Genomic DNA, 27,625 nt, shown 5'->3' on the forward strand with positions numbered 1-27,625 from the left:
ATCCCTTTGGGGCATACAGATTATCCATACTTCTTTTTACATAACAGCCAAGATTCTGCATAAGAAAGTGCTGGGAATGAAATCTGTAGTCAGCATGGACTAACATGGGCTTTGCATTGTTCAAGGAAATTTGTTTTAATACTGGACATCTCTCTAATACTATAAAGACTTACAGAAGGGCCTCTCCTGTGCTGCTTGTAATCTTCCTTGCAGAGCCTTGCTGTAGCACCGGGCTGTACCAAGTGCACTGCTCATGGCATCTATTTTGTCCCCATTGTCTCTTTTCTAATTAGACAAAAAAACTTAAGAGCAACTACCGATACTGAAATGCATAAGGTTATCTGGAAGTGTTTGCTGAAGTGCTGTTATGACCAAAGCCTTGTGTTGTGAGGTTTTTGGGTCTCAGCAGTTGTTTCTAGTGGTAGAACAGCTCTGTAGGAGTAGCGGTGGGATGGAGGAGCTTTGAGCCCTGCTTGAAATGTCAGGGACAGTGCGTAGGAACAGCACTGAGTCACGATGGCTGCGCGGGTGGACAGCAGTGGATGGGCTCTTTAATTTCTTTTCAAATTGCTGCTTTCAGATGACCTTGCCCAATGAATTGTCCATTCTGGTATGAAAGAAAAATAAATTTCTGCTGTTGAGGAGCTTGAAAATTAATTATTTGGCAGTACTGCAGAAAACACTGTCTCCTTAATCAATGGAAATTTGGAGGGCTTTTTTGCGACTCAGTTAAGCAGTTGCTCCCCTATCACTATGCAAAAACCACTGAGATACCCTCAGTGTGCCTGAATAGGAAGCTTTCTGTGCTTTTGCACAGACTTGCTATATTTAGCAGTGTGGTTGTTCTGGTAGAGTTATAGCGCAAGTTCTTGGGTTTTTTTTCCTTGCTTGTTCAGTTTAACCACCAGGGTATAATCTTGTCCTAACTTTTCACTTTCCTTTTATAGAATCGGCTCAACACTGAGCTGTATTCCTCACACTGTATGGAGATCTGCAGATGTAGTACCACAGCAAAATGCCATATTGAGGTGCATGTTAATCTAGAGAAAGATTACTTGGTAAAAAAACCAGATATTTCTTGAACCTTAGTGCTTAAATACTAGCATAAGAAGCCTATGTAAAATACAGAGGGAGACTTTAATCACTAGACCACAATGACTCAAACAGTTATGATGATGTATCACAAAATGCTTTAATTCTCTTATCTCACCTTTATATGATTGGCTGTTGATGAAAAATGCAGATAGGGTGAGAGAGTGCAGGAATGTTAAAAGCTATAGCTAGATAGAAAGAGTGACTAGGGAGAAACATTCACCCTCTCATGCTCATAGATGGGCTGCTGTGCTGGGTATAACTTCTGTGGGGGTGTAAAAGAGAGAAAGAGGAAGCAGCAAATGCAACTGCTCTGCAACCTCAGCACAAAATGCTGGGGAAAAGCAAGCACGCAACTGAGGTTCGAGCACTTCCTGGTAAACATGTTGGCACTGTAGTATGACACACTTTGCCTGAGGGTCTGGGGGCTCAGCAGCTGGCTGCTCTCATAACACAAAGTGTGTTGGGAGAGAATTTAATTCAGTCAATCTAAATGGTAGAGATGGAGCATTTACACCCAGGGACAGTACAATCTCTAAAAAACATTACTTGAGAAATAAGTGTGCAAGTAAAAATATGGAAATAAGTCAGCATCTTCTTGCTGCTATTACATAAAATGACTTTTTACAAGTTAAAGTATTGAAGGCAATCAACACGTTCTACATTTTCTATAGCTGTTTAAGGACAGTATTTTACTTTTAAATGCAGCAGATCCCAAAGGATGATGGAATTCAGTGCACTCTGGGTAAGTTACATCCAAGTTGCTTATTACTTACTGATAAATTGTTGACAAACTGTTAAATGTGGTGATAAAGAAAAATAGTTGCACTGGCTTTTTATCTATTTATTGATCTTACACTTAGGATGAAACATCCTTCTTTTGTGTTCTTTACAAGTATATGGATATGCAAGCCTCAGGAATTTCAGAGTGCATCTTTATAGGGTGTATTCAGTTGGTTAATTTTTCCCTCTCAAGGAAAGCACTACATTCAACAAATCCCCTCTTATCCCCAGTTTTTTTAATATGAAAATTTGTATAAAGATCCTCTTTCCTTTTTTCTTTCTGTGCAGCAACAAAATTAATACAACCAGAACTGCAAAAGGCTTTTTCTCAAAGATGAAAGGAAAGTGTTGGCATAAAGTTGTGCAAGAAATGACTTTAAAACAAATAGTAGGGTTTAGAATCCTGTACATATGCTAAACTCCTTGGTTAGTATAGTGCTGCAATAAAACCTCTGTATAATATTTAACTTCAGCAATCATCTGTTTTTAAGTCAGTTTAAGCAATTCTCTGATCACTTTTCTGGAAACTGTTCTGTTTCTCTTTTCAGTGTCATTGAAAAGATAGCTAATATACTGTCCTCCTATTCATTTTGGAGAACTCCAAAATAGAGGTATTAGTGAATTTTCTAAACAGTCCTCTAATGTAAGTGATTACTGTATGCCTCCTTTAAAAGTGTGGAGGTAGAGCTGTGGATGTGTCAGTTCAGAGTCAAGAGGTGAGTTAGTGTCAGATCTGGGTGGGAGCCTCTTCGTGCTTGGCCCCCCCCCCCCCCCCCAAGGCAGCCAGTTCTGTGTAGTCTATCAGCATTTCATTCTCAAAGTTAGAGATAAATACACAGCTAATTTCCCTGTATTCCTGCAAAATCATATTCCCACAAGGTTAATGTGGTCCTGGGGAGAAAGGAATACAAAGCTGGAGTGATACGCATTTGACATCTCACTATTCTCTCAACTCCAGATTGCTCAAGGACTTCCCAGTTCTCTCAGCTTCAAATTCACTTCTTTATAAGACAAGTTAAAATGGAAAAAAACCTTCACAGAGGTTTACTGCTTAGGGGAACGTGTTTTGGTAGTGGGAGTTGGTAGCTTTCTATCACAGACGTTAAGTGCCAGCAAGGGCACATTGCAGGTAACAGTCGGGTATGGCAAGTATGAATCATACTGCTTGACAGAGATGCATCTCTTTCACTTGTGGTCTCAAGCCTGAGATAGACATCACGCAACCAATATATACATATATATTTTAATAAGTGATGTGTAATTTGCTTTCTGTTGCTTTCCAGTACCTATTTGTACCTTCATCAGATACTTATTTGGCTGAATGGGCAAAGGAAGGCTAGAATGATACCTTATTTTCCCACGTGGTGGAAACCAGAGATTAACAGAATAATTTTAATTAGAAAGGCACATTATCTAATGAGATTCTATTGCAAATCTGTAACTTGGGTCACTTTTTTTTTTTTTTTTTTTTTTTTTTTTTCCTCTTATTCCTGTGATGCTCCTCCCGAAGAGATAAATAAAAGTACCATATCTTGAATTCTCAACCTGGCAGTTGTTTCTCCTATGCAATGTCCTGATGAAACAAATTTGAAATCTGCTGTAAGAATATGATAGAGAAGTAGATTAATCTGTGAGATGCCCTCATGTTCCTGGTGCATACGGTTCTGGTTATTCTGCTTCTTAAATCATTTCTTCACAAGGAGCTTGTCAGATTAACGAGAACTGGGAATTCCTATATAATGCCCTTTTCAAGTTTTTGTGTGTCCTTGTAGTGATATTAGCATGAGACTCCCTGTGGGTCTCAGGATTCCAGAAATCTCCCTTCTGTCCCAGTCCCCCCACTTACTCCCTCAGACAGGGTCCTATTGATTTTTTCAATGTACATATGCACAATTTTCAGCATTACCTTTTAACTCCTTACATCACTCAGCCTATTGAACTTTTTCTACCTGTGATATGCATCATCCCTCAGAAGTTAGTGGCAGTCTCTTACTCTTCATCTCTACTCTTGTCTGCGAGAAGCTAATAATTAGAATAAAATTATCCAGTGCCAGGTATATGTCAACATAATGTTCCTGGAAATAACCTTATTTGCTGCTTTCTCTACACAGTTATTCACTATTTGATCTGCTTCACAAAGTAACAAGTTCGCTTTTACACCAACATTCACACTCAGTGTACTGGAGTGATGATTTCCAAACAATGTGCCAAAAATCCCCTTCGTTCACTCCATCTTGTTCATCACTTTTAACTATTTGTTTCACCTGCTTCCTTTGCTTTTAGCTTTGTATGACTAGAAAAGAGATTTATTTCCCAGTCTAAATAATAATTTTTAAATATTTATGTTACTCTCTTATCAGTTGTTTCACATTACAAAGCTGTTTTTATTTAAGTTCCTTTTGGTACGAGACCTTTTTTCTGACAATTCTTGATCACTCTATTCAGTAATATTTAGTATCGCGATATTCTTTCCATCATATATCGGTGATGATTATTTTACACTGGGCTGTGTCATTGATTCACACAAAAGCATTCCTACACCTATTATATTATTCACCATTCCCTCCCTCATTTGTCTGAACATTTTGTTCTGTTTTTTGACTACAGCTGCACATTAAGAAGAAGCTGTGTTTGAGCGTGTTTTACTCCTTCTCTTTTAAGTTGATGTTTTCAGCAACAGAGCCATTAAGTTAACCAATTGAGTATTTTCCACTTCAAACGTTATTAATGGAAATTTCACTACAAAAGTTCATACACTTAACTTTGTCTTACTGTGCATCTTCAGATGATATGTTGGAGAGAAGTTTTTACAGGAATCATCTTAGTGTTAGAAAAGGTAGAAAATGGGTGGTAAACAGGAAAAAAAGAGAGACAAAAAAAGGTAGGTTTATCATTGTCTTCTGAAGGATTAACTAGTGCTTCCCAAAGTTGATGCAAAATACCATATGCCTGTAACACAAATACCAGTCACAAAAGTATAAAGCATATGGTTACATGGTTGACAGCTAAAAAGTAGACTTAAAGCAAAATGATTTACTTGTGCTTTGTAAGGGGGATTAAAAAAAGAGACAGAATGCTTGCAGTGGAAGCTCTCCTCAGATGTGTGTTTAGGGTGATTGGTGCATTGGCTGGGTGCTGTTGAAAATATGGCAGTTCTCCAAATCTCCTGACTGTAGAGGCACATGGTAGATAGCCAGTGAGCTCATTGCTCTAGTATGTTCTCATCCCACAAAAAATTCATCTCAGTGGCAGAAGATCTTTGTCTGGGTGCTCTGATATACTGAAAACAGCGTGTGTTTCTCAGTGTGAACCAGGTTTTCCAGTTACTCCCTATAGACTGACGTGACTCACCTGATTTCTATGTACTTATGCTTCTGCCAAGACTACTAGAAAGCCTTATAATTACAGCAGCTGGCATTTGTGCCATTAGGAAGGCCCAAATTAAATTTCTTCGGGGTGTCCTACAGGTGGCACTGTAATTTCATCGTGTTGAATAGTAAAGCAGTCAGACCGCTGGGTGGTTCCTATACCTCCCTGTGGACCTTGGAATTTGCCTGCCACAGCAGGGAGAGATCTGAGGAAATCCTGAGCATCCCTAGACAGCACAACTCCGTGCTGCTTTGAAGAAACGTGTTTGTAATATTTCAGAGCAGAAAGGAAAGTTCACTTCAAAGCATGAGACAATCTACCTTATTTCTAATGATTTCATCACTTTGAAGAAGACTTACCAGTGCACATTCTGTCTATTCTAGACTAATTTAACATGTGAAATAGGTAAAGAACAGTGTAAAGAGTGTAATTAAAATTTAGTTTTCTATGCTACTGTTACCTGTTGATTTGTTCTGTAAGTCTATATACCCATGACTGAAACTATTGAATACTTAGGCCAGAAAAGGCAGGAAAGCATCCAAAGCTGCAGGTACTGATTATTTTCTTTGTCTCCTAGGACTAATAAAAATGTAACTTACTGAAGCACCTGCTCCATATGTTTTGGTAGGGCTGTTCATTTTGATTTGCCAGTGCAACAGGTACTCAAAAAAGAAAAATAGGAAATAAAAATCATTGGTGCAAAACTGTTAGAAGCCTGTGCTCCTCTGCAGACCTTGCTGTCTGCCCCATCCCTATTTGGATGTTGTTTCCTGGGACACACCTTGTAGGTGACCCAGAAAAAACAAACCGGTTGTGCTTCATACCCATCCTTCCTTTTGTCCCGAGGGCTTCCCTCAGCATGTCTGGGCTTAGGCTGCTGTGCGACCTCTGGGTGCAGGGTTCTTCCTTGGAGGACCCCTAGGAGAGTGAGGCTGAAGGGACAACTGAAGAATGGGTCAGCAGCTGAGACTGTACTGAGACTTGCACAGTGGGATTTGTTACAGAGCTCCTATCCCTGCTCTCCTGTCTCTCACAATGCACTCAGAGCCTTTTTCAGATGTATTTGATTCTAAGTTTTTAACCAATTTCTGTTTGTGAAACAATGTGTTTAAATCTAGCTATCTGATAATATTTATTTTTCCGTTCCATGCTCAATTTTACTTCTACCTAGCTTGTTTCCAGTGTTAATGGCTCTCACCGGCATGGCTTTTAGCACTTACTTTGATGCCTGGCTTGTGGTTTGCATAGTCATGACTTGTAAAAGACACACCAGTTTCCTCTTGGGCAACTTCAGCTTTGCAACTTATTCCTGTAAGAGTTTTCTCTCTGCTTCGTGAGGGATGGGAGTTGACAGGACAAGTGTGGCTCTTCGTCAGAATTCCCCGTTGGTAAGGCTGTGGCTTCTTTCTTTCCTTTTAAGTGATGGACGTAGTTGTTTTTGCCTAGTGACATGTATTTTCTTTTTTTCTTTCTTTCTTTTTTTTTTTTTTTTTCTCTTTCTTTTCTTTCTTTCTTTCTTTCTTTCTTCTTAAAACAAAAAGATTGGTTTTAGCAGATGAGAAGTAACATTTACTTGGTGCAATAAGGGAAGTTCACGCTGGCACGTAATTTCTATTCTTTATAAATGGCTGCGTAAAACATCTTATGCTTCCCCTTTTCCTCTGATGTAGTTTAAAAAAGCAAACGTGTTACCTAAAAATAATGAGTTCATCAGGAATGATGGACGGAGTGAGGACAAGTGTCAGGATGCATGTGAACAATTTTTGCTTTTGACAAGTTCAATTCAGTTATGTTTCAAAGAGATCCAGAAAAGGTCAGAGTGACAGTGTAGTCATCATTGCATCAGGCAGATCAGATCTTTGTGAAAAGAAGCACGCAATATGGAAACAGCAGTTCCTTTATTGATATTGGGTTCTTAAAGTTGTACAAATCTAGTATCATCTGTAGAGTATGTACTGTGCAATATGGGGGTAGAATGTTATGTTTTGCGGTGACAGTGCTGGGTAGATAGACTGATGTTTTCAATATGAAAAGATCTTGGAATACATTAATTTTAATGTTTTTCTCATAGACATGAATAGATACAGTAAAGATGGAGAGAAAGTACTATGTGAATAGGTTCACTCTCACTATGAAAAATAGGACATCTGGAATTACTGTCTTCTGTCCTTTGCCATGAAACACAAAACCCAAAATACTAACTACATCTCTGGACTCCAGTTTTCTTGCACAGAATGCTCCTCTGGTGGAAGCTGAGATTAACACTTTGTTTAATCATTTTCTTACCTGTTTACTTTCAATAAGTCATTTTTGGGCTGTAGGTTTAAACCTTTTTTTTTTTTTTTTTTTTTTTTTCCAGTGAGGTCAGTTATATTAATTGCTGTCCTCAGAAGGCTCATTGTCTCTGCTCAGGAGATGCAATTCGATTCAATAGAATTTCCTGGTCTGCTAGTTACACCATTTTTTTTTAATGATTTGCAACAACTCATAAATAGGAGAGGAATTGTTTTGGTAATCATCTCATCAAATGTTCTTTCTGTACCTTCCCCTGCGGTGACTTTTTTACAGTTTCTAGAGGCAAAAAGCCTCTTTCTGATAAGGAAACTGTGCCCCTCTATAGGTGCTGACTCTGGTGACATGGGTGCACACCCTTTGAGTAGGAGGCAGTCCTGCGTTGTGCCTTGAGTCAGAGGTTTTGAAGGTCTCTGCTTTCAGAGGCTTCGCTACTTTGAATTTTCCCTGCTTTCTGACTCACTGCCACATAAGAGAGAAGTTTACTCCTCAGAGCAGGAGGAGTGGGTACTCACAGTGGCACAGCATTTGCTTTTTGTTTACTGGTCATCCTGATTTAATAGCACGAGAAGGTGAAATGGCACATTAAAATGTGTACTGTTTGTAAATATGTGCTCCAGGACTGCACCTGCATGGAATCCTGGAAGAAACAGGGTGACAGAAAGCCCTGTCTTGTTCAGTAAATAGCAAGAGTCAGTTATACCAGGCTTTTAATGTCCTCGTGAGCTTCTTGTGCATGCTGCCTGCTGCTTGTCCTCATGCTTACTGGGAGATCTGATTTCTTCTGAGGCTGTCCAGCGTTCAGAAAGAAACATTTGCTTCTCAGTTTTGAGTGTACTTCCCCAAATGTGTGCAGCAGCAGGGTACTGCATGTCCGGCAAGGCAGGCACTCCAAGATCTCTGTGTTTGCTGCAGAGTCTACTGGGGAAGTAATTGAGTTGGCATGGGTTAGAGAGCTTCAGTGATGGTTAAACTGCTCTGATCTATTTTGTCCTTGTTAATTTCAGGTGGCAAAGTGATCCCACTTGACCCTCTTGCCCACCCCTTCTGCATGCCTGTATGTGTCCTAGCAAAATAAAAAAAGTGACTTGGTTGTGAATGAATGGGATGAAGATACGTTTAGATAAGGACATAGTGGTAGTGCATCAAGAAACTGTACTGAAGACATATTGTGTGCTCCCTCTAATAAATATTATAGATAAGGAACACGGTGCAAATCAGCTTGCCGTGGTGAGGTTTGAGCAGATTTTCAGTTGCTGTTGGCTCTGGACGTAGAAGCAGTAATGCAGAATGTTTTGCAGAGGGCTGTGCTTCTAAATGACAGGTCGAATAGTTTCATTATTTTGTGCAAGGAGATGTCTTCAAAGGATCACTCAGCCATCTGCTAAGGTACCTGGTACTATTTATGGCTAATGTAGCTAGTACTATTTATGGGCCTGGACAAAGGGTCCTGCCTGATGCATCGCTTACTGCTAATGAAATCATGATGCACGTGGTTACACAATCACTGAGCAGGGAGATGGGCACTGAGGTAATGTACGTATACTACCCCTTTCTGCATCTCAGTTTGTCTCTTGGTTGAACCAGAGCCATGTTTCTGTCTTTTAAGGATTTTTCTGAAAAGCAGTGCATGAAGTTAAAGGCATAGCTCATTTAGCTGTCATTCTCAAAGTGTCTATATGTGTTTATGCCTTAGTGACGTGCATTTCTAAAAATATTTCTCTTCTGCAGCCTCCTGTACTCTCTAATTGTTCCCTTCTCTTTCCTATCATCAAGTTTCAGTCTGGCTGCCCTCCAGCATCTGCTTCTTTTGCTTTTGCTGTGGGGCATCTCTGGATATGTTCCATGAATAGTCTGAATTCCTCTGAAGCATGTCTGTCCTCCTTGAGCTTCATCCCCTGCCTCTGGCATAGCCAATTCATACTTCAGTTGTCCCCATGTTCTTGTCTTTTTCATCTCTAGACAGGTCTTGCTGATTGCTTCCAAGGAGAAAAAATCAACAAAGTGCCATAGCCTTGTCCCACCTACTAGCACCCCTTTTTCAACTGCTCCGCCTGCAGATATGGCTTCCTCAATTGAGGAATGAGGATTCCTTTTCCCTAGAAACCTCCTTTAATCTTTCTCCTTTTTCTCAACTCGTATATTACTATTTCTTTAATTAAGTGCAATCAGTCAACAAAAATGTCTTCATTCTGCCATCATTTAATCCTGACACTTATATTTGACTCTTTTTCTGAGAATCTCTACTTACTTACTCTCTATGACTCTGACTGCCAGAAGTTCTCCATCTGTTTTTTGAGACAAACTAGTTGTCTTTCAGGAGTTGCTATTAATATCCCAAAATATTGTGTTTGGTCTTCTAAATAATCCTGTCCTCTGATCCATTTCTCCTCTGCCCTTTGAGTGATTTTGTTCACAAACATCAGTGTGTGTGTGGATTCTCCATTCTTAAAGAGAAGGTCTACTCCCATAAAACAAAGCTGTCCTTTTTTTTCTGGCAGAGTTTGTCCTGTCTCTCTGATATGCTGTGGCTCAGCCTTTAGCTGAACTGAGCACGGCATTTGCTAAGTCATCCCCTCTCACTTCTGATGGTGAAATTATGTTCTGAGTGTCTTCTTCAGTTCTCCATCTTTGTTTCCAAGCTATGGCTAATTTTGCTCATTCTTTCAACTATTTTCACTCTCCATGCACACAAACAAACTGTCATCTAAGTTGTCATTATTTCATGTTCTGTTTACTGAAATTCTCTGGTCTTGACAAAAACAATTTCACCTCCTCATATAAACTTAGAAACTAGCTGCAGTGGTCATTTTCTTTTCTGCTTCTTTGTCTCCCAAACTATTTACACTTCTGGACAGTGTCTTACATAAACTGAGTTTTAACTCTCATTTTGAATTATCTATTTCCCTTTTTACAATGCCTTCATACACTCCTAAACCTATTATTTTTCTAAGCCCCTAAGGCAGCTAACACAAAACTTGACACTATCTGAAACCTAACACATGATTCTGGTGACTATTGTCTCATTGCTATCTTGGAAGTCTGGCTCTTCTCTATAACCTCCTGTTGTAACCTGTCTTAAACTGGAAGTTGTTGGGAGCAGAATTCCCTTCTCTTTTCCTCTGTGATCTTACAGTACCTCACAAACAGTCTGTTATAATGGAAATGAATAAGTTGTAATCCTCATTACTGATTCTTCACCAAACAACTACTTTAACAATATTTTGTGTGGTAAAACTGTAAATAATTTTAAATAGTTCTCTTCTCTGGTACATTCTGTAGCTTCTTTGTTTTCCTCTTCTTGCAAGGTCTCAAGAGAACTCAGGCTCTTACTCTTTGGTGCACTGAAGTCTGTGCGTTTCCTCTAGGAATAGCTTTTTTTGCTAAAATCACTATCAAAATACTGCATGAGCTGAGTCATATTAATTGTGCTTATTTTCTCTTAATCTAAAGCAAATGCTGCTGCTAGGTAATTTAGTTTAGCTTAAATCTCCTCAATAGTTAGTATGTCTTAGCAGACATACTAATTTGTGTGTCTGAGCTTTCTATATCTCCCTAGTACAATCAAATTATTTGTGTGGATCTCACAAAGCTCAGGGAGAGCAAAGATGGTGTCAAATAGTCAGATTTTCTCAGAAAGCAACAGTGTGAAGATGTTTGTGGTAAGGAGGAATTTGCTGTTGAATAACTTTTCAGTTAAAAACAAGTAGGAAATTGGGAAATGAGGTAAAGGGGGTGGAGTGGAGAAGCAGAAAGTGTTATTATTATTATGTACTAGAAATTTAGTGCACCGAAGGGGGTTCTTTTCAGGTATGATTTTGTCTTGTGCCTCTATCTGGATCTTATGGATTGCACCCAGATACACAATCAGCACACTTAAAGCACTTTCCCCCCTGCTGAGACTAAGATTGAAGCTGTGCTCTAAAGTGCCACAGAGCATACTCAATTGTAGGGGGATGCAAAGTTTTCCTCTAGTTGTCTATATTCTAAATACGTTGTCTGTATGTGGAATAAGCTGAGTTGCCAGCAAAGATGCATTGTGGAGATACAGTTCTAGAAGAGTGGTTGACAGCAATTGAACTCTGATCTTAGGTTTCTGCAACAACAGAAGAGAGGTCTTGTTCTTCTGTCAGCTAATTCCTGAGTTCATAAGGTTTTCACCAGTTCCCCCACATCAATGATTTCTGATAAAATCCTCTTTCAGATGGTGGTTGCATGATGGCCTATTTGCCTCCTGATGGAAACATTTGCAGTGTTTTAAAGATAGCTACATAGCACACCAAATTATTCTGCTCCTGTTTTGGTCCATTACATCCCTTTATAAAATGTTCCACTGCACTACGTTTGGGCCCTTTATGGCTGCCTGCAGATGTGTGAGAATACTAGTTGCTCAGTTAAAATCTCTACCGTTTCTCCACTGTTTCTCATGCAGTCCTTTACTTTTAATGAACTCATACAGTATGAACATGCTGGTTGCATGTACAACACTTTATGAAATGTGCCTAAACCTTGACTGACATCCAGTTTATAGAGCTATTAGAACTATTGACCTGACTTACAAAACCCTGTGAAGTTTCAGCCGTGGCTACCTTGAGTTCAGTATTTCAGCATTCCTTTGTCCTAATACTTGTGGTCAGCTCACTTTCTTCTGCTAAGAACTGGAGCATAAACTCTGAAGTAGCAGACATTTAAGATAAAATTAAAAGTCCTTTGACTTTTAAGTACTATGTTTTTCTTGCTGAAATAGCTTAGCTTTTTTCTTCCTCAAAAATCTCAACAAATCATGTACTGAGGATAAAAGCTAAATCTATTCCGCAAGAGATGGGTTTCCTTGTGATTTTTTGGTTTTTTTGTTTTACATTATTGCTCACTTGTTTTCAAGTTATAAAGTTAATATTTAAAGGATTCAGTAGATTTTGAAATACAGAATCACAGAATTCTAGGGGTTGGAAGGGACCTCTAGAGATCATGGAGTCCAACCCCCCTGCACCACGTTGCACAGGTAGGCGTCCAAACCTTTTTGAACAAGGATGTAATGAAATTTAGTTGTGGCATTATTGGTGTTCAGACTGGAGAAATCTCTGTGGTGGGGGGGACCTTACAGTAGCCTTTCAGTGCCTGAAGAGGCCCTACAGGAAAGCTGGGAAGGGACTTTTAATAGGGGCATGCAGTGAGAGAAGAAGGGGAAATGGCTTTAAACTGGAAGAGGTTAGTTTTAGAGTAGATATTAGGAAGAAATTCTTTACTGTGAGGATGGTGAGACCCTGGAACAGGTGTCAGTGAGGTTGTGGATGCTCCCTCCCTGGAAGCATTCAAGGTCAGGCTGGATGGGGTTCTAAGCAACTTGACCTAGTGGGAGGTGTCCCTGCCTATAGCAAGGAGGTTGGAACTAGATGATTTCTAAGCTCCCTTCCAACCCAAACCATTCTAAGATTCTATTATTAAAGTTTGATTCCACTTAATGTTTTTTATCCCCCTATGTTGGGGAAATACACAAATTGGAAATGTTTATTTTTGTTTAATTAGTCATTTAGTCACTAGACCATTTAATCTAATCTATGTTTCTGGATAAACCTCCACCCTCTACCCCTTGTTTTTTCTGTGTATTCTCTTAAGAAAGTTTATTAAGCTTATTTTCTTTCAAGATTTCTGGTTTATTCAATGAAAACATTGTATTCTCTGAGACTGTGGGAGGGAAGTGCAAAACAGGACTTATGATATCCTGAGGATGAAAAATCTTCCGTTGTCATTGTTACCATGTCAACACCTTCGTTTAACAGAACTTTCACACTAGTTGATAGGATTTAAGGTTGTCATTTTGGCATGTTAGGTTTGCTTGAGTGTGGTGCTTCTCTTGTTCATATTTAGACTTCTTTCAAGTTAATTCTCATTACTGAATGTAACGTAAGGTGTGTAAGTTCAGATTTTAAGGAATGGGGAGTATTGGATTTTTCAAGAAATTGAGTGTTTACTGGTACTGCATAAGATTTTACATTCAGATACTCTCCTCACATCCATGTCTCCTTGCTGAGGTGTTTCTGGTTGTGCCCATGTACCTGAGAAGCAACATCAGTAGTAACATCAGTAGTAACTCAGTTGTGTTCTGCCACTGATGTTTGTAGAGGAGCTGTATCCAAATCTTTCAGAGACTTTTCAATTTTTTTCAAATCTCTTCAAAGACTTTAACAGGGCAGGAGAATTATAAACATGTTGGTCTTGATAATGATTGCAAAATGGATGTCCTAAATTGTAACATCTGGTCAGAAGGCACAAGAAGCTCTATAGCTGCCAGCACAAACAGGATGTGTCGTGCTGCTTGAGGAAAGTGTGAGAGATCAGAAAAAGTGTGTTGAAAGCTGTGTCATCAAGTGAGCTGATTTCAAATGAGACAAATTATGGACCTTTCAAATCCCCGTATTAGTCTCAGACTCTTCAACTGGTATAGATTATAGCTCTGCAAAGGGAAATACTGAGCATGGGGTAGCTTTTCTCCAGGCATTTATTGCTCATTAATTAGTTATTCTAACATGGTTGGTTTTGTTGCCAAAATGGCACATGGCAGGAGAAGGAAAACTCACTAACAATTAAAAATAATTAGTTGAAATAGGATCACAAAGATAAGATTAACTACTGAGGCTGTAATTATTATAGCCAAGAACTGTTACTAAATATTTGCTAATGCTAATTTTATTTTGCATTTATTAACATTTATTATCAGTGGAAAGTCTACTAGTTATTTTGGCTGTTTGTTTTCCTGTTGTAAAACTTAAATATATCTATATAGGAGTTAAGTTAAAAAAACAGAGCTACTTTACATCAGCCTACACTCATCCAAACAAAAAAGGAGACAAAGTGTATGATAATAGCTCATGCATGCGCATACTCTCTTCTTTCCCTTCATTGCAGTAAAATCTGAAAGTAAAGCAGGGACTGTTTCTTTAAAGGAGTAATGCAGCTGAACTGTTTGTAGCAAACCAAAAATTGAACTTTTCACTAGAAAAATTTCTAGATTTTCTCAGAAGGTTTTGAGTTTTAGATGTCACAAGCAGTATATACCGAACTTTCTCCCTCTCTATTCCACCACATTGTGGTTCTCCCAAAACTTCAGACAATTTAAAGTCCAAGTCTCTCTCCTTCAAAGGAAAGATTCTCTCTCTCCTGAATTTTTATTCCTATGGCCAACCAGTCTTCTTTGTAGTCCAGGAGCAATTTCACCCTCCTACACTGCAGTCTGTCAGGACACTTAGCTACTGCTGTACCTCCTACTAGGGTTGCTCTACTGTAGCAGTGTGACTTGAGTACCACTTGTGTACTTTGTGTACTGTGAAGGGTGGAAAGAATATAAATTCTTCTGTGTTCCTGACCCCTTAATGAAAAATCAGGCAGTTCTCATGCTGTTTGTTTGTTTGTTTGTGAATGGTAAACAAGGAGTGGAAGTCTTTGATCGAAGAAAAAATCTGTCTCTTCCTTCATCCTCATAAGGATCAGTATAATGATTTTACTTTGCTTTTTGAAAAGCTGTTCTCTTGATGTTTCTCTGAAGGTGTAAGTAGTTGGCATTTTGTATAGATGCAGTCAGCACTGTCTGATTGCCTGGGTGAAAGGAAGGAGAAGATTCACACCTCAACTTCAGGATATGTAAACAGCAGCATTTTCTGAGGCCAGTTTACATACATATGGTAACTTGGGGTGAGGAGGACAATTAAAAAATATCCAAGAAGAATATACCACTGTTTTCTAGGGGGAGGCCTTGAAGTTGCTTAGTCTTTGGGTGGGATGGGGAAGAGCAGGAAGTTAGGATGTGCAAAACAGGCTCCTTTCCTGTCCCTTGTGAAAGGATTCTGAGGAATGATGAGGACACAACAAAAGAACAGTTCCACTTGGAAGGTTTTTTTTAAAATTATTCTTGACTTAGCAAATTTGTTTCATTTTGATAAAAATACCTTTACTTTTTTTCCACCTTTTCCACCTGGAGTCTTCATCTCCATCCACATTTACAAAATATTTTGCAGTAGATTACTGCTGTCTTTCTTATTTTTTTTTTTAATTTTTACTTTTTATAACTAACAGGTGCATAAAACCTTCTGCAATGCCTTCACAGCAAATATTTTTCAAAGTAGACTTCCAGTGAGGATAGCTCAGGTTCCTGCCACTGCCACCATTCACGTTTAGCATTAATGTGGTCCTGAGCCTTTGTGATGAGGAGACATCCCTCTTATTTGCTTTTTAGGGGTTGGTTTTTGCCATGTTCCATCAAGGCTGTTTTTGCTGAATGGCTGATCTGAAAAACAGAGAACAGAATGATGCACTCTCTTATGTTATTTGTTTTTGTTTGGGATTTCCATGACTTTCCAAAAGCACAACAGCTCTAGGAATCAGCTCCATGTTGTAAGGAGTCTATGCAAATTCATATTTGGGGCAGAAATGTTTTGCTAATTTCTGTGTTCTCTTTTCTTTTTTTTATCTGGAAAATCCCAGAGGCATCTGGAGCTCCTCTCTTCTACTGAAACTTGTCTTTCTTCCCAGCCATTTTCCTTTAGAAGCCAGCTGCTTTCTTGGAGCTGTCAATGCCTGTCCCCCACCACTCACTCTTGGCTCCCTGGACAAGCTGACCAAGGCTGGCCGTCATCCCATCAGGCCAATGTCTCGAAACACTCTTTGTCTCAGAGGCAGGAACAGTGAACTTTGTTCCAGTTTATCCTGGCTCTCACCCAAACAGAGCCAGAAGTTTTCTTTTTGAATTGCTTGCAGGTGGGGGAGCGAATCATTTTCAAATACCTTTAATTTAAAGTTATGACTAATAGTGTTATTGTGTGGCAGATGGATCTCTTTACTGCTATGCTTGGTATAAGAAATTATACAGCCGTTAATCTTTATTTAATATGCTTAAGTTTATCCATTGTGGCCAGTGCTGAAAGTATTCTGTGACAATTATGACTTATTTTTAAATAATTATATTTTAATAAGCTCGTTCTTTTCAATACCAAAGGTGTAGTTTCATCTACATTTGGAAATACAGAGTAATGGGGACTCAGCTGAGGTGGCACTGTCCACGAGCTTTTGTCAAAAGTACGTCAGTGCTTGTTTGCCCTTTTGCATGTCACCAGCTCGATACCTGACTTTCCTCGTGAGTTGGGAAATGAAAAAAATCTGCAGATCACAAATCGATTGTGCAAGTAGGACAATTGATTTAGACATTTAATTAACCAGTTAAATAACTGACTAGATCTGATTAATTAGTAGCAAATGATAAGGTTCTTGCAGATTAAATTGATCTCTAGTAACCCTAAGGGCAATTACTAATCATTGTGATAATTTTTCCCCTGTATTCCCCTGCATTGTTACAGCAACCTCAGTTAGAAGTAATGTGATAATTTAGGACTATTATATAAGGCTGTCTCCTTGACACAGGACAGTGCTTCGAGCACTGCTATAATTAATTTGAGGCAATGTTATTCCTAATGTTTCTGAATGAGATCGGTGATTAAGTAATCATTGATTTTCTAGGGACATTTTTGTAGTGTTATTGCTAATTTCATATTGCCTGTCAATTCATTGCCCATTGAAGTGCAGACTGTGGTAGGCAGCCAAACATTAAATCAGCAGATATGTTAAAGATGGTGACCAATATGAGAAATGGAAGACAAAAACTTTATTTTCCAGATTTTTTTGTAACCTTGACTTGGTGCTTGACAAAAACAGAATTTTTGTGATTAGTTTGTGTCAGTGCTATCTGAATAGAAACTGAGCTAGGCACATATTGGGTGCTTCTGCAATACAATTAGTTTGACTAAGGTTGCATATCTCAAATATCTTGCTCAAATGCATATACCCACACTGGATGTCATCTGAGGGATGCTTGGAAGGCATGTCTGGCAGATTTATTCCAATGTCATTGTAATAACCCGTAAGACAGTGTCAGGCCATGTAGGTTTTGACTTCCACGAAAAGAGTATTACTAATGGATTAAGACAGCTTTTTATTTATTTATTTATTTATTTTTTCCCCAAATGAGAATCATTGGAAAATCAGTGGGTTATTTTTCAAGCTTTTTTTTTTTCCTCTCTCTCTCTTTTTTTATTTTTTTTTTTTTTTTCCCTCACTTAACTTTGCCTTTGATCTTTAACAGAGATATTTCTATTTATTTCAGAAGAGATGATGTAGTGAAATGGAAATGATTGCAAGATATTTCTGATAAGTCACTTGCTGTGTTTCCACATTCATTGCAACATCTATTTCTCATGTACCTACTTGTTTACTCCTCTTGAAAGAGCAGGAGTGAAGCTGTACAAATAAATAAAGATATGCAATCTGATATCTATAATTCAGCTGTTGAATCAAAACAAAAAAACATTCAGAAAATTGAATTGGAAACCTTCTACCTGAAACTGCTTTTGGCATAATTTATTCAATTCAGGGAGAAATGAAACAACACCTCTAAATAAATCTAAATAAATGTAGGTTTGCAAACTGATAATGTAAAACCATCCTATTTGGATTTAATCCAGTAGATTAATTACATATGGGAAATGGGAGATTAAGGTTTGTTCTTTCCATTATAAAGCCCTTTGAAGTGGAAGAACTTCTACTGTTTTTAGTTTTATTTTCTATCTCTGTCTGACTTGCTCCATCTTCCATCAGCATTCACCACAGCTGACTGCAATCCTGGGGGCTTAAGGGGAGGACTGGAACACCACATCCTCACCTTGGTGGTTAGGGTACCCTTTTGCAGGTGATACTCCAGATTTAATGTCCACCTGAGTCAGGGCCAGGATATGTACATGCATGTCTGTAGTCTTTAATGAGTGCTATGAAATGAGGTGGTCTGAGCCACTTGTTCTCCTGCTGCATCTATTCCACTTAGTACAGACTCCCTGTGGTGTAAACTCAGTCCTTGTCTCCTGATGGTTTGTTAAATTCCTTCTCTTAATCTAATAATCTATTCAGAAAGGATAGATGCTTCTCTGATAGCACAGCTGTGAAGAATTGAAATTAAGCACTTTACTATAGTGTGGTGATAAACAAGGCATGCCCTTCCTAAATGTTGGTTTGGCAGCAGTTGAGTAGGCATAAAAATCTTAATGCTATTTCACAGTGTAACTTATCCAGAATAGCTTTATTTAGGGGAAATATTTAGGTTATCTATATGAGAACCAGTCATTAGTGAACATATTTTTACACCTTTCCATAAACAGGGAGTGATAAATTTTATGCTTAATTAGAATGAGACAGAAGTCAATACTGCTTTTGAAATCTGGATACTGGCTCAAAGAATGCTTAGCTGGTTTCTGGAAACCAAACAAAAGTTTGAGTTAAAGTCACTGAGAAAGACCTGCTGGAAGCCATTGCAACTCTTTTGGCACAAGTCACACAGGCAGAAACATTTCCTTGCCAATTAACTAATGTTTTTCCTCTCACTTCTTGTATAGTGGCTGATTCAAATTTGTGCAGTTTGTGTAATTACACACACTCACCTTGCTCCTGAAACCCCAAAGCATACATGAAATGAAGAATTGACAGGCAAAATGTCCACATGTAATAATAATTAGTATAATTTTGGCTGTTATTCCATTACTTTTTGGCCCAGCATTTGAAGTTGATGTTAATTTGCTTGCATAAGTAAAGGTGTTTCCTCTGCTTGTTTATAATAGCTATTATTTCTAAACATCCTTGAAATTATTTGCTGTAAATTTTTTCCTCATCTTCATAATACTTCAGTTTGAGCCACTTTTAGAAAGTGTGTCCTTCTATTTTTGCATAGAAGAAACTGAGAGTCAGAAAAATATCAATTTGTTTGTATTTCTATTTTTGGTTTGAAATTGCTGGAAGCCAGTAGGTGGGTTTTTATTTCCTAATATTTTATTTTCAAAGTAAAACAATTATTATGTAGGAGGAATGGCACGTATCTTAAATAATTTGTTTTAATAACAGGAAAATGTTCTTGTTAGAAATTCTTCTGAAGAATCCTTTCTTGCTCACCTCAGCATTCTTCTACTCTCTCCTGTTTCACCGAGTGATTCTTTCATACACAGAGAGATGAGTTTTATAGGAACTTTGCTTGCAACAAAGCAGTTGATATGTTTTCCTTTACTATCTCTGTTATACAGATTCTTTTGTTATATATTCATTTTACCAACTTAAGGAAAAATGCATAGGGAATTGACTACTGACTGTAATTAATGTACTAAATGAAATTGTGTACACAAATCTACTAGTTACCTGTTTAACCCTGGAATACAAACTATATGCTATTGGACTACACAGATTTTGCTGTCTAGACTGGAAAGCTGCAGGTTGTTTTAAGGTAGTGAACTATTAAATCCCCTACATTGAGGAGAGGGGGCAGAATCATTGGTTAAAATTCTCAGAAAGCACTGAATAACTCAGCTGAAGTGGAAATAAAAATTCTATTCCTATCTTTCACATTGGTAAAGGGGGAAAAGACACTCCAAGATTTACTTAACATCTATTCATTTTCTAAAAACACCCTAACCAACCAATCAAAAGGCCCTGAAAACAAACAAGCTAACAAAATCCAGCTCCCATAAAAATGTATTAATGAATTTTAGTATGTTTATTTAATAGAAAAACTTGGATTATATTGAGTTAGTGGTTCTTATTGATAGTTGGCTTCTATATCAGTAAAATTATTTTATGTAACACAGTGCTACCTTAAGGAATGATCTATTTTTGAGGGAGTGAGAGTAGAAGGAAGTATGAAGTTGGCAAGACAAATTACATTAAACATCTTTTTTACTCTGTTGCCAAGACTAATGTTATATGAAAATATAAAGAGGAACTAAAGTAAACAAACCTTCTCTTTTTACAGCTTTCTCTCTAAGCTTTGAAACCATTCATGGAAGCTGATGGGAATGCCCTTGTAAGTATATCTGAAGTGATGCCAGTTACTGATTAGTTGAGGTTATAGAACATCAATATTTGAATGGGATCTTGCTAATGGGCCAGGTCAAGTGGTCAGACAGTCACAGGCTGTTCCAGTTCTACTCTTCAGATGAAATGGAGTCTGTTGTATAGGCCTGAAGCCTCATCTTCCAAGTCCTACACTTTAAAGGATGAGGAAGCAATAACTTAGGGCACATGACCTTAGAAAATGATTTTTCTTAGACACACTTCTGCAAGGACACTTGAGGTTTTAGAAAAGTATAGCTCTGTAGAAGATGAGCTGTTGATCATAGCCTTTTATATCTTCTCAGACTCATAATTCATGACTTGAACTTCAGGAGACATGAAGCCTGGTCTTCAGTATTAGAGCAATGCTCCTGCTTTTGCTCATTGAACAAACTTTTCTTTCCCCCACAAACAGCTTGTTCATGCACCTATTTCTCTCCACTTCTTCCTTCTGGAGCACTCGCAAGCTGGATTCCACATAGTCTCCAAGAAGCATCATCTCCAGGACAAGAACTGACTGCTTCTTGGCAGTTTCTCAGGGGGATGCTGCCCAACTAAGTTTCATTCTCAGGGATAATTGCTCAAGACCACCTATTTGGAGAAGAGACTAGGAATATGTGACAAAGGTGCTACATACTTCAAATACTTTGATGTTTCAAATCAAATATGGGATCTCTAAACAGGCAAAATCTCTCATTTAAGATATCACTTCTCTTGTACATTTTTTGCTTACTGATGGAGCCAACCTGGCACGGAACTGGTTGAGAACAACACTTAGTTGCAGCTGGCCCATGGGTATGTTTGCCAAGTGGAGAAATAATGGGCAGTGAGCTTAGAGCCTGTGTTTTCATGCAGCATCAGTATCCTATCTTGTTCCAGCCCCCAGATATTACTAAACTGATGAAAAACCCAAAACCTACAAAGAAAAAAAAAAAAAAAAAAAAAAAAAAGATGGAAAGATACCCAGTATTGACAGCCTTGCCTACAAATTACAGCTGAGGTTACACTAACTCTAATGTTTTTCATTTATGTCACACCTGTATTAGGACTGTTTTCAGACATGTCCTGCAGAGAGAAATAGATTTCTTCTTATTTCTGTTTTGCCCTGCTCAGCCTGTGATAGTGAATATTGTTTGCCATCAGAAAATTGAGTTTTACAGAGAAACATCAATTGTTGTCAGAACTGTGGTGAAATCATGACATTTGGTTCAGTTATGGTTGTTCCAGTGAGTATGTGTGTCTGGAAGTTAAAGTATGTTTGCTTCTGAAACTGCTGTTATGCCCCTTGTTGTGGTAGTATTGGTTTTACTGGTAACTCTGTATCCCACACTCAAACTTTTCTCTTTGTTCGGAATTGGTGCTGCCCCTTGCTAGTTCTGAAACTTAAATGTATCTCTTAACCACTGTTCACCTGGCTTTTTTTACTCTCCTATGCCAAATTTCAGAGGGGGAACATTTAATTTACATTTTGAGGAAAGATTTTCAGCTGCAGATGTGTTGACGTTCTTGTGGAAAACTGAATCCAACTGGTGAAGCATTACGTGAACCTTATGGTAGATTAATGCAGACAGATTTTTCTGATTGCTTAAGGTTTAATTTTTGTTCTTATTTATTTATTTATTTATTTCATAAACCATCTATTCAACTAAAAACAGTGGTGCAGCAGAGAATGTTTTGTTTCAAAGATCTACAAAATTGAAGATGGCAGTTTGGATGAACAATACCAGATTTCATTGCCTACTCCTTTGTTGCATTCTGGAACTAGAAATTCCACTTGTGAATAATGACAGATATATATATATATATTCATGTTAAATATATATATATATATATTTAAGATGAATTTTAATTCCTATTTTAGATTAATTTGTTAAAAAAATTATGTTTTCTTTCAGGAATCCTGTGAAGAAAAGGATAAATTGAACTTAATTCATGAAATGTCACTGAACAATGATTTTATTATGGGTTTGTCACTGATTTTATACAGTCAAACTAAATGTAATGCTATCTTGAGAAACAGCCCTTACTCTGTCTCCCAGCTCTTCGACTGAAATATAAGGAGATGGAGATCTATCACCCCTGTCAACTGCCAGGAGGAAACAATCATCACCACTGAATAATAAATGCAATAGATGTGTTAATTATTTTATGTTGCTACTCCTATCTCTTACTGGGTAATCATTTTCCACCTCAGCCAATATATAAAGCAGCCCCTAGCAGAGATCAGAGATTTAGGTAATATGGACGTTAACCTTCTCTTTACGAATGATCCAAAGGCCATGCTATGCCGTGTTAGATCATCAATAAGACTAGCGGAAAGACCTACTTCTTCCTCAGTTGCTTACAGAGAGCCACATCCTGTGTCAGGGTTTCTCTTATCATTTTACAATTTTATGTTGGTTAAAGATGAAGTGACCCCTCTGTAGTATGTTTGCAAAGGTGTAATATCCCTCTGTTTCATAGCTTTTGCTTAAAGATAACTAATTCTTATTTGCTTTCCTTAATGCCACTTTGGTAAACTAAAGGAATTAGTGACTAGTGTGACTAGTGTGATCTACTGATTCACTGAGGATGTGCTATTTCCATGGGCCCTAAAATAAAGCATTAGGTTTTTTTTAAATTGAAAATATGAAAGTTGGCCCATGAAGGATGGGAAAATAATGGAGGTTCCAATACAATTGATGTGTTTTCTCGCTGCTTTTCTTTGTTGTCATGGAGAAGTTGGAGAGACTGAGAGATCATGGTAGAATTAAGAAAAAAATAGGCAAGCTGGGAGAAGAATACATGATGATTAAACAGGAGTCTGAGATTATTCATTCTTGGTTAAGCCTCAGGTCATTTCAAATAAGCACCAGATAAGCACAGAACTTTGCGATATACAGTTCTGCTCTCTGATATATACTGCAAGGATAACTGGTTAGAGGACACTCCAGCTCTTGTAAGTACTGATACCAGTGGTTTCTTGTGATATTTTTTCTGATATTGTAGTTTTACTCATTTTTAATTCAGCTGAGAAGAGCTATCAAATCCTTCAAGAATAACGTGAAAAAGGCTTTTGTTTGCTCTAAGGCTGCTTGTTAGCTTTGGGAGACTGCATTAGGAATGTTCCTAGCGTAGCTCTGCAGCGGATCAGGTAGTTACCAGCTTTGCATAGCAACATTGTGGCTGAGTATATTAAACCATGCATCACCTTACCTAGCATTCATCATCTGGATGTTTCAAAACCTTTCTTAAAAAAATAAACAGGGTGAAAGTTTTTGTTCCCATGCTGGAGATGGAAAGGTTGAGATCAAGAGAAGTGAAGTGCTTTGTCCTTAGTCAACCAGCCGGCTGGTGGAGGATTTGCTCTAAAACCCAGATCCTGGATTTCTGATGACCTCTTTCTTGGTCTCTCATCTCCTGTTTTAATTTCATTTTCTGTTTGTTTACATAGGATGAAATATGTATACTGCAAAGGAGTAAATGTAATTAGATTATGTTATTTTTGCAGTGAGTAAGGTTTTCATATATAGTGTGACAAGACCCTGGTGTATTTATGCATTATGTTTTGGATAATCTGCCAAACTCGTGTGATTTATTTATTTTTCTTTTTGAAATATTATTAAACTCTTACTCATGTGGGAGAAACACAATCTTTGTATTAAAAATATATATGACAAAATAAAGAGGAGTAAAAAATTATTTTCTTTTTCAGGAGTGCTTAGAATGTGCTAAAGGACAATCAAAGTCCAGCCATGTATTTTTTATCAGTCCATATTTGTAAATGCCCCTCATGGTAGCATTAAAATGCTTGAATCCTAACTTTTATTTTATAACTTTACATAGAATACAATTCAGGCAAGAGCATAGCAAAGAAGCTGCCTGTGGGTGTGAAACAGGAAGCACTGGCAGACAGACATACATATGATAGAGTTACATTTGCTCTTGTACAACTACGCATACATCAATTCTAATTAACACATTTTCTGCTTCAGCTACTAACATCCCCTCAGCAGCAAGTGAGTTATGTATTTCCACCCTGCACACACCACCAGCATCACCACCACGTCCTTCTTCAGTATCCCCCTCCCCTTTCTAGACAAATGTTGCAACACAATCTGATATTTCCTCTTTTCTTTCCTTCCTGCATTTCTTACAGGTTCCCTTGCGTCAGAAGGCAAAAAAGAAAAGTCAAGGTAATTAGAGATTTTTTTTTTTTTCTATTCTCTTCCTCTTTTGTTATTTTCTTAGTATGTCTTGATCTTGGGAGGGTGAGGATTTTATACTGCTGCTTGGCTGGTAGAAGGCTGCTTTTTAACTCTACTGTTTCTTGAACCAAATCTGGGGAAAAAAAAAGAAAAAAAAAAAGAAATGACAACATGCTGGTTTTTTGGACAAAATCCTTGTGGTATGTTAATTGATTCAAAGCTGGAAATAGATGAGGTAGAATCTGGCAGATGCATGCACACACACCAGCGGTTTTCATGTACTTGGCATAATAGTTTTCTCTGCTGACTTAAATAGATGTATTGCTTTTCAGCACAGCTGCGTGAAGAGGAATGCATGCATGTTTCTCTTAAAAGGTTAAGGAGTATATATATAATCTACAAAAGCTTGTATATTATTACCTTAACATTAATATCTGCATTATCTATGGCTTACTATTTTTTAATGCACATCCGAATGCCTTTTCAAATGCATGTGTGTTACTGTCACAGCTGTTACAAAACAGAACGACTTCTAAGTATATTTTAAGATATGCTTGGATGACTTGTTAAGATCACTAAATAAGGCTGGTATCTTTAACTACCAGCAGCATTTTTCCTGGTTATTTACTTTTAAAAAACATACTGCTACATTTTTACCGGCACAGGGTTCTTTATAATGAGTCGACGCAGGATATCATGTAAAGAACTGGGGCAAGCTGATTGCCAAGGATGGCTCTACAAAAAGAAGGAAAAGGGAGCTTTCATTGGCAACAAATGGAAAAAGTTCTGGTGTGTGCTGAAGGAGTCATCGCTGTATTGGTACAGCAGTCAGCTGGTGAGTACCATATCTACTCACCTCTAGGGATGGATGAGAGGTATTTGCTGGGACCAAGATTAGGGGTATTGGGGTCACAGTTTAAGTACTTTGTTTCTCAGGCCTGACATAGAGGGAACATCTATATGAATGTGAAACATTCAGATAACTGTGTTTTCTAGTACAGCGAGTACTTCAGAGATGTTAATTTGCAGCTTGCTCTGCCCTTTGAAGAACTGATCTTTGCAGGCACAGCTGGCATTTGAATCTGGAAAGGTTTTCCTGGGTCACGCAGTTTGTAGACACTTGCTACCAAAACTCAAAGCAGGAATGTTTCCTGACTTTTAACTAGCTTGATTTTCAGAAGTCTATCTCCTGCTTCTTTCTACATCTGCTTCCATGCTGAGATTCATTAGTTTATTTGTTGTTGTATTTTTTTTTTTGCCTGTCTTTCTTTATTTGCAATTGCTTTTGTTTGTTTGTTTCTCTGTTTGAGTTGGTAGGGTTGCAGGTATTTGCACTGTCACTCTGTAGTGACTTTACATCTCATCTAACTGATGTCTCACTCAGAACATTGGGATTAAAGGCTCTCATATTCATCTGATTTTAATGTCCTGCTTTAAAGAGTCAGTGCTGAAATTCAAATGTATAAGAAGAAACAGTATTTTGATCTAAAGATCCAGCTTTTCATTCAAGGGATGAGCTTTCCTCAGGACAGCTTTCATAGATAGCATTTCTCTTCCAGCTAACACAACCTGAACAGCCTACTCCATTTACAGTGTGAGTGGGAAATAGTCTGAGCCAAAGAACAATAGGCCCTGAATTTATGTAATCAATCAAAGAAACTAGGAATTAAAAACTAAAAGGGGGGGAAAAAGTCACTCCAGAGTAACTCTGGATTCCCCTCTGTAGATGACTGTGTTCTGCACCTGGCTGCAGCACTCAGGGTACTCTGCAGGTGTGTTTCACATGGGTTTCAGATGATTTTTCAGTGCGAAGTTATGGCTGAGTGTAAGATCAAGTGGATCCCAGGGATTAGCTGACTTTATTCCAGGTTGTTTGCTACAGCTCAGCTTGCTTGAGCAGATATAGTGTGTTATGTGCCCTTGGAAGATTCAGATATTGTTATGCATTTCACTTTCTTGCACTGTTACTTCTAAAAAAGCTCCTATAGTATTCTAAGGATGGGCTGGCGGAGCCCAGAACTGAAGTGCTCAGAACATTAACCAGATTCTCACATCACTGGTTGAAAATGAAAAGATTCAGGGCAGGATTATCATCAGCCTTCAGATTTCCTAAATACAAAAAGGCTGCTCTGGAAATGAGGATGTCCCTGATTCTGCAAGGGATGAAAGATTAAAGAAACCAGCGTTATTAACCTTAGGGTGTTTTAACAAGTTAAACGCTGTATGGATTTTTCCACAAGTTTATTCCTATAGCAATAATCCCCATCTCTCTACATATCTCATTCAAGGTACAAGTAAAAGAGGGGAAAAAAATATCTTTTCTCTGATGAAGAGTATTTCCTATTTTCCCTTTAGCTGCAACTTTATCGTGATAAAAATTTTAACAGACATTAAAAAATAATATAAAGAACATTTAAAATTGACATGAAATATTGTTTTGGGTGGTAAAGTGAAAGCAACTCTACTGGTTGTGGGTTGTTTTATTTATTTATTTATTTATTTATTTATTTTAATTATTTTTATGGTGTTTGGCAGTCTGAGCTTCCTTTCAACACCAAGTGCAATGGTAATAGATAGGTGAGCTGGCTGGCTGGCGGGCATGTTAAATGTGGAAAGTGCTGGGCTGGAAAGAAATGATTCTGAGGAGTAATCAAGATTTGAATAAATAAAATAATGAGGCAATATATGGCAAATGTTCCGTTCTGCAGGAAAAAGGTGAACAGAGAACAGTGCAAAGTTCTCTTCTTCCTTTTATTTTAGTAAATTCCTCTCAGGATACAGAGAAGCCAGGGTTGTGCAGACCCCAGTGCTCCAAGGCTGCATTTGACGCTTAGGTGAACTCATTCTTTCAGTCCATATCTCCTTCCCTGTTTTTATTGACTGCCCCAAAATAAAGAAGGCTGAAGAGCAGGTGGCAGCCTCATTCCAAGCAGCTACGTTCACTCTGAGAAGCTCACACGGCTACAAAGTACTTCTGACTTCTCACCTATCAC

General features: G+C 38.0%; 1 protein-coding gene across 1 annotated transcript in view; it reads left to right on the forward strand.

Moving 5' to 3' along the window:
* The window catches only part of CNKSR3 (CNKSR family member 3), a 139,394-nt gene that overhangs the window by 82,286 nt on the left and 29,483 nt on the right, over positions 1 to 27,625 (forward strand). The window contains exons 13-16 of the mRNA XM_072331639.1: positions 407 to 421; positions 20,379 to 20,416; positions 24,584 to 24,620; positions 25,298 to 25,467. Of these exons, the coding sequence (XP_072187740.1) occupies positions 407 to 421; positions 20,379 to 20,416; positions 24,584 to 24,620; positions 25,298 to 25,467 (260 nt within the window). The remainder of the gene's footprint in view (positions 1 to 406; positions 422 to 20,378; positions 20,417 to 24,583; positions 24,621 to 25,297; positions 25,468 to 27,625) is intronic.

This window comes from Excalfactoria chinensis, chromosome 3 (genome assembly GCF_039878825.1).
Source record: "Excalfactoria chinensis isolate bCotChi1 chromosome 3, bCotChi1.hap2, whole genome shotgun sequence".
NCBI lineage: Eukaryota > Metazoa > Chordata > Aves > Galliformes > Phasianidae > Excalfactoria > Excalfactoria chinensis.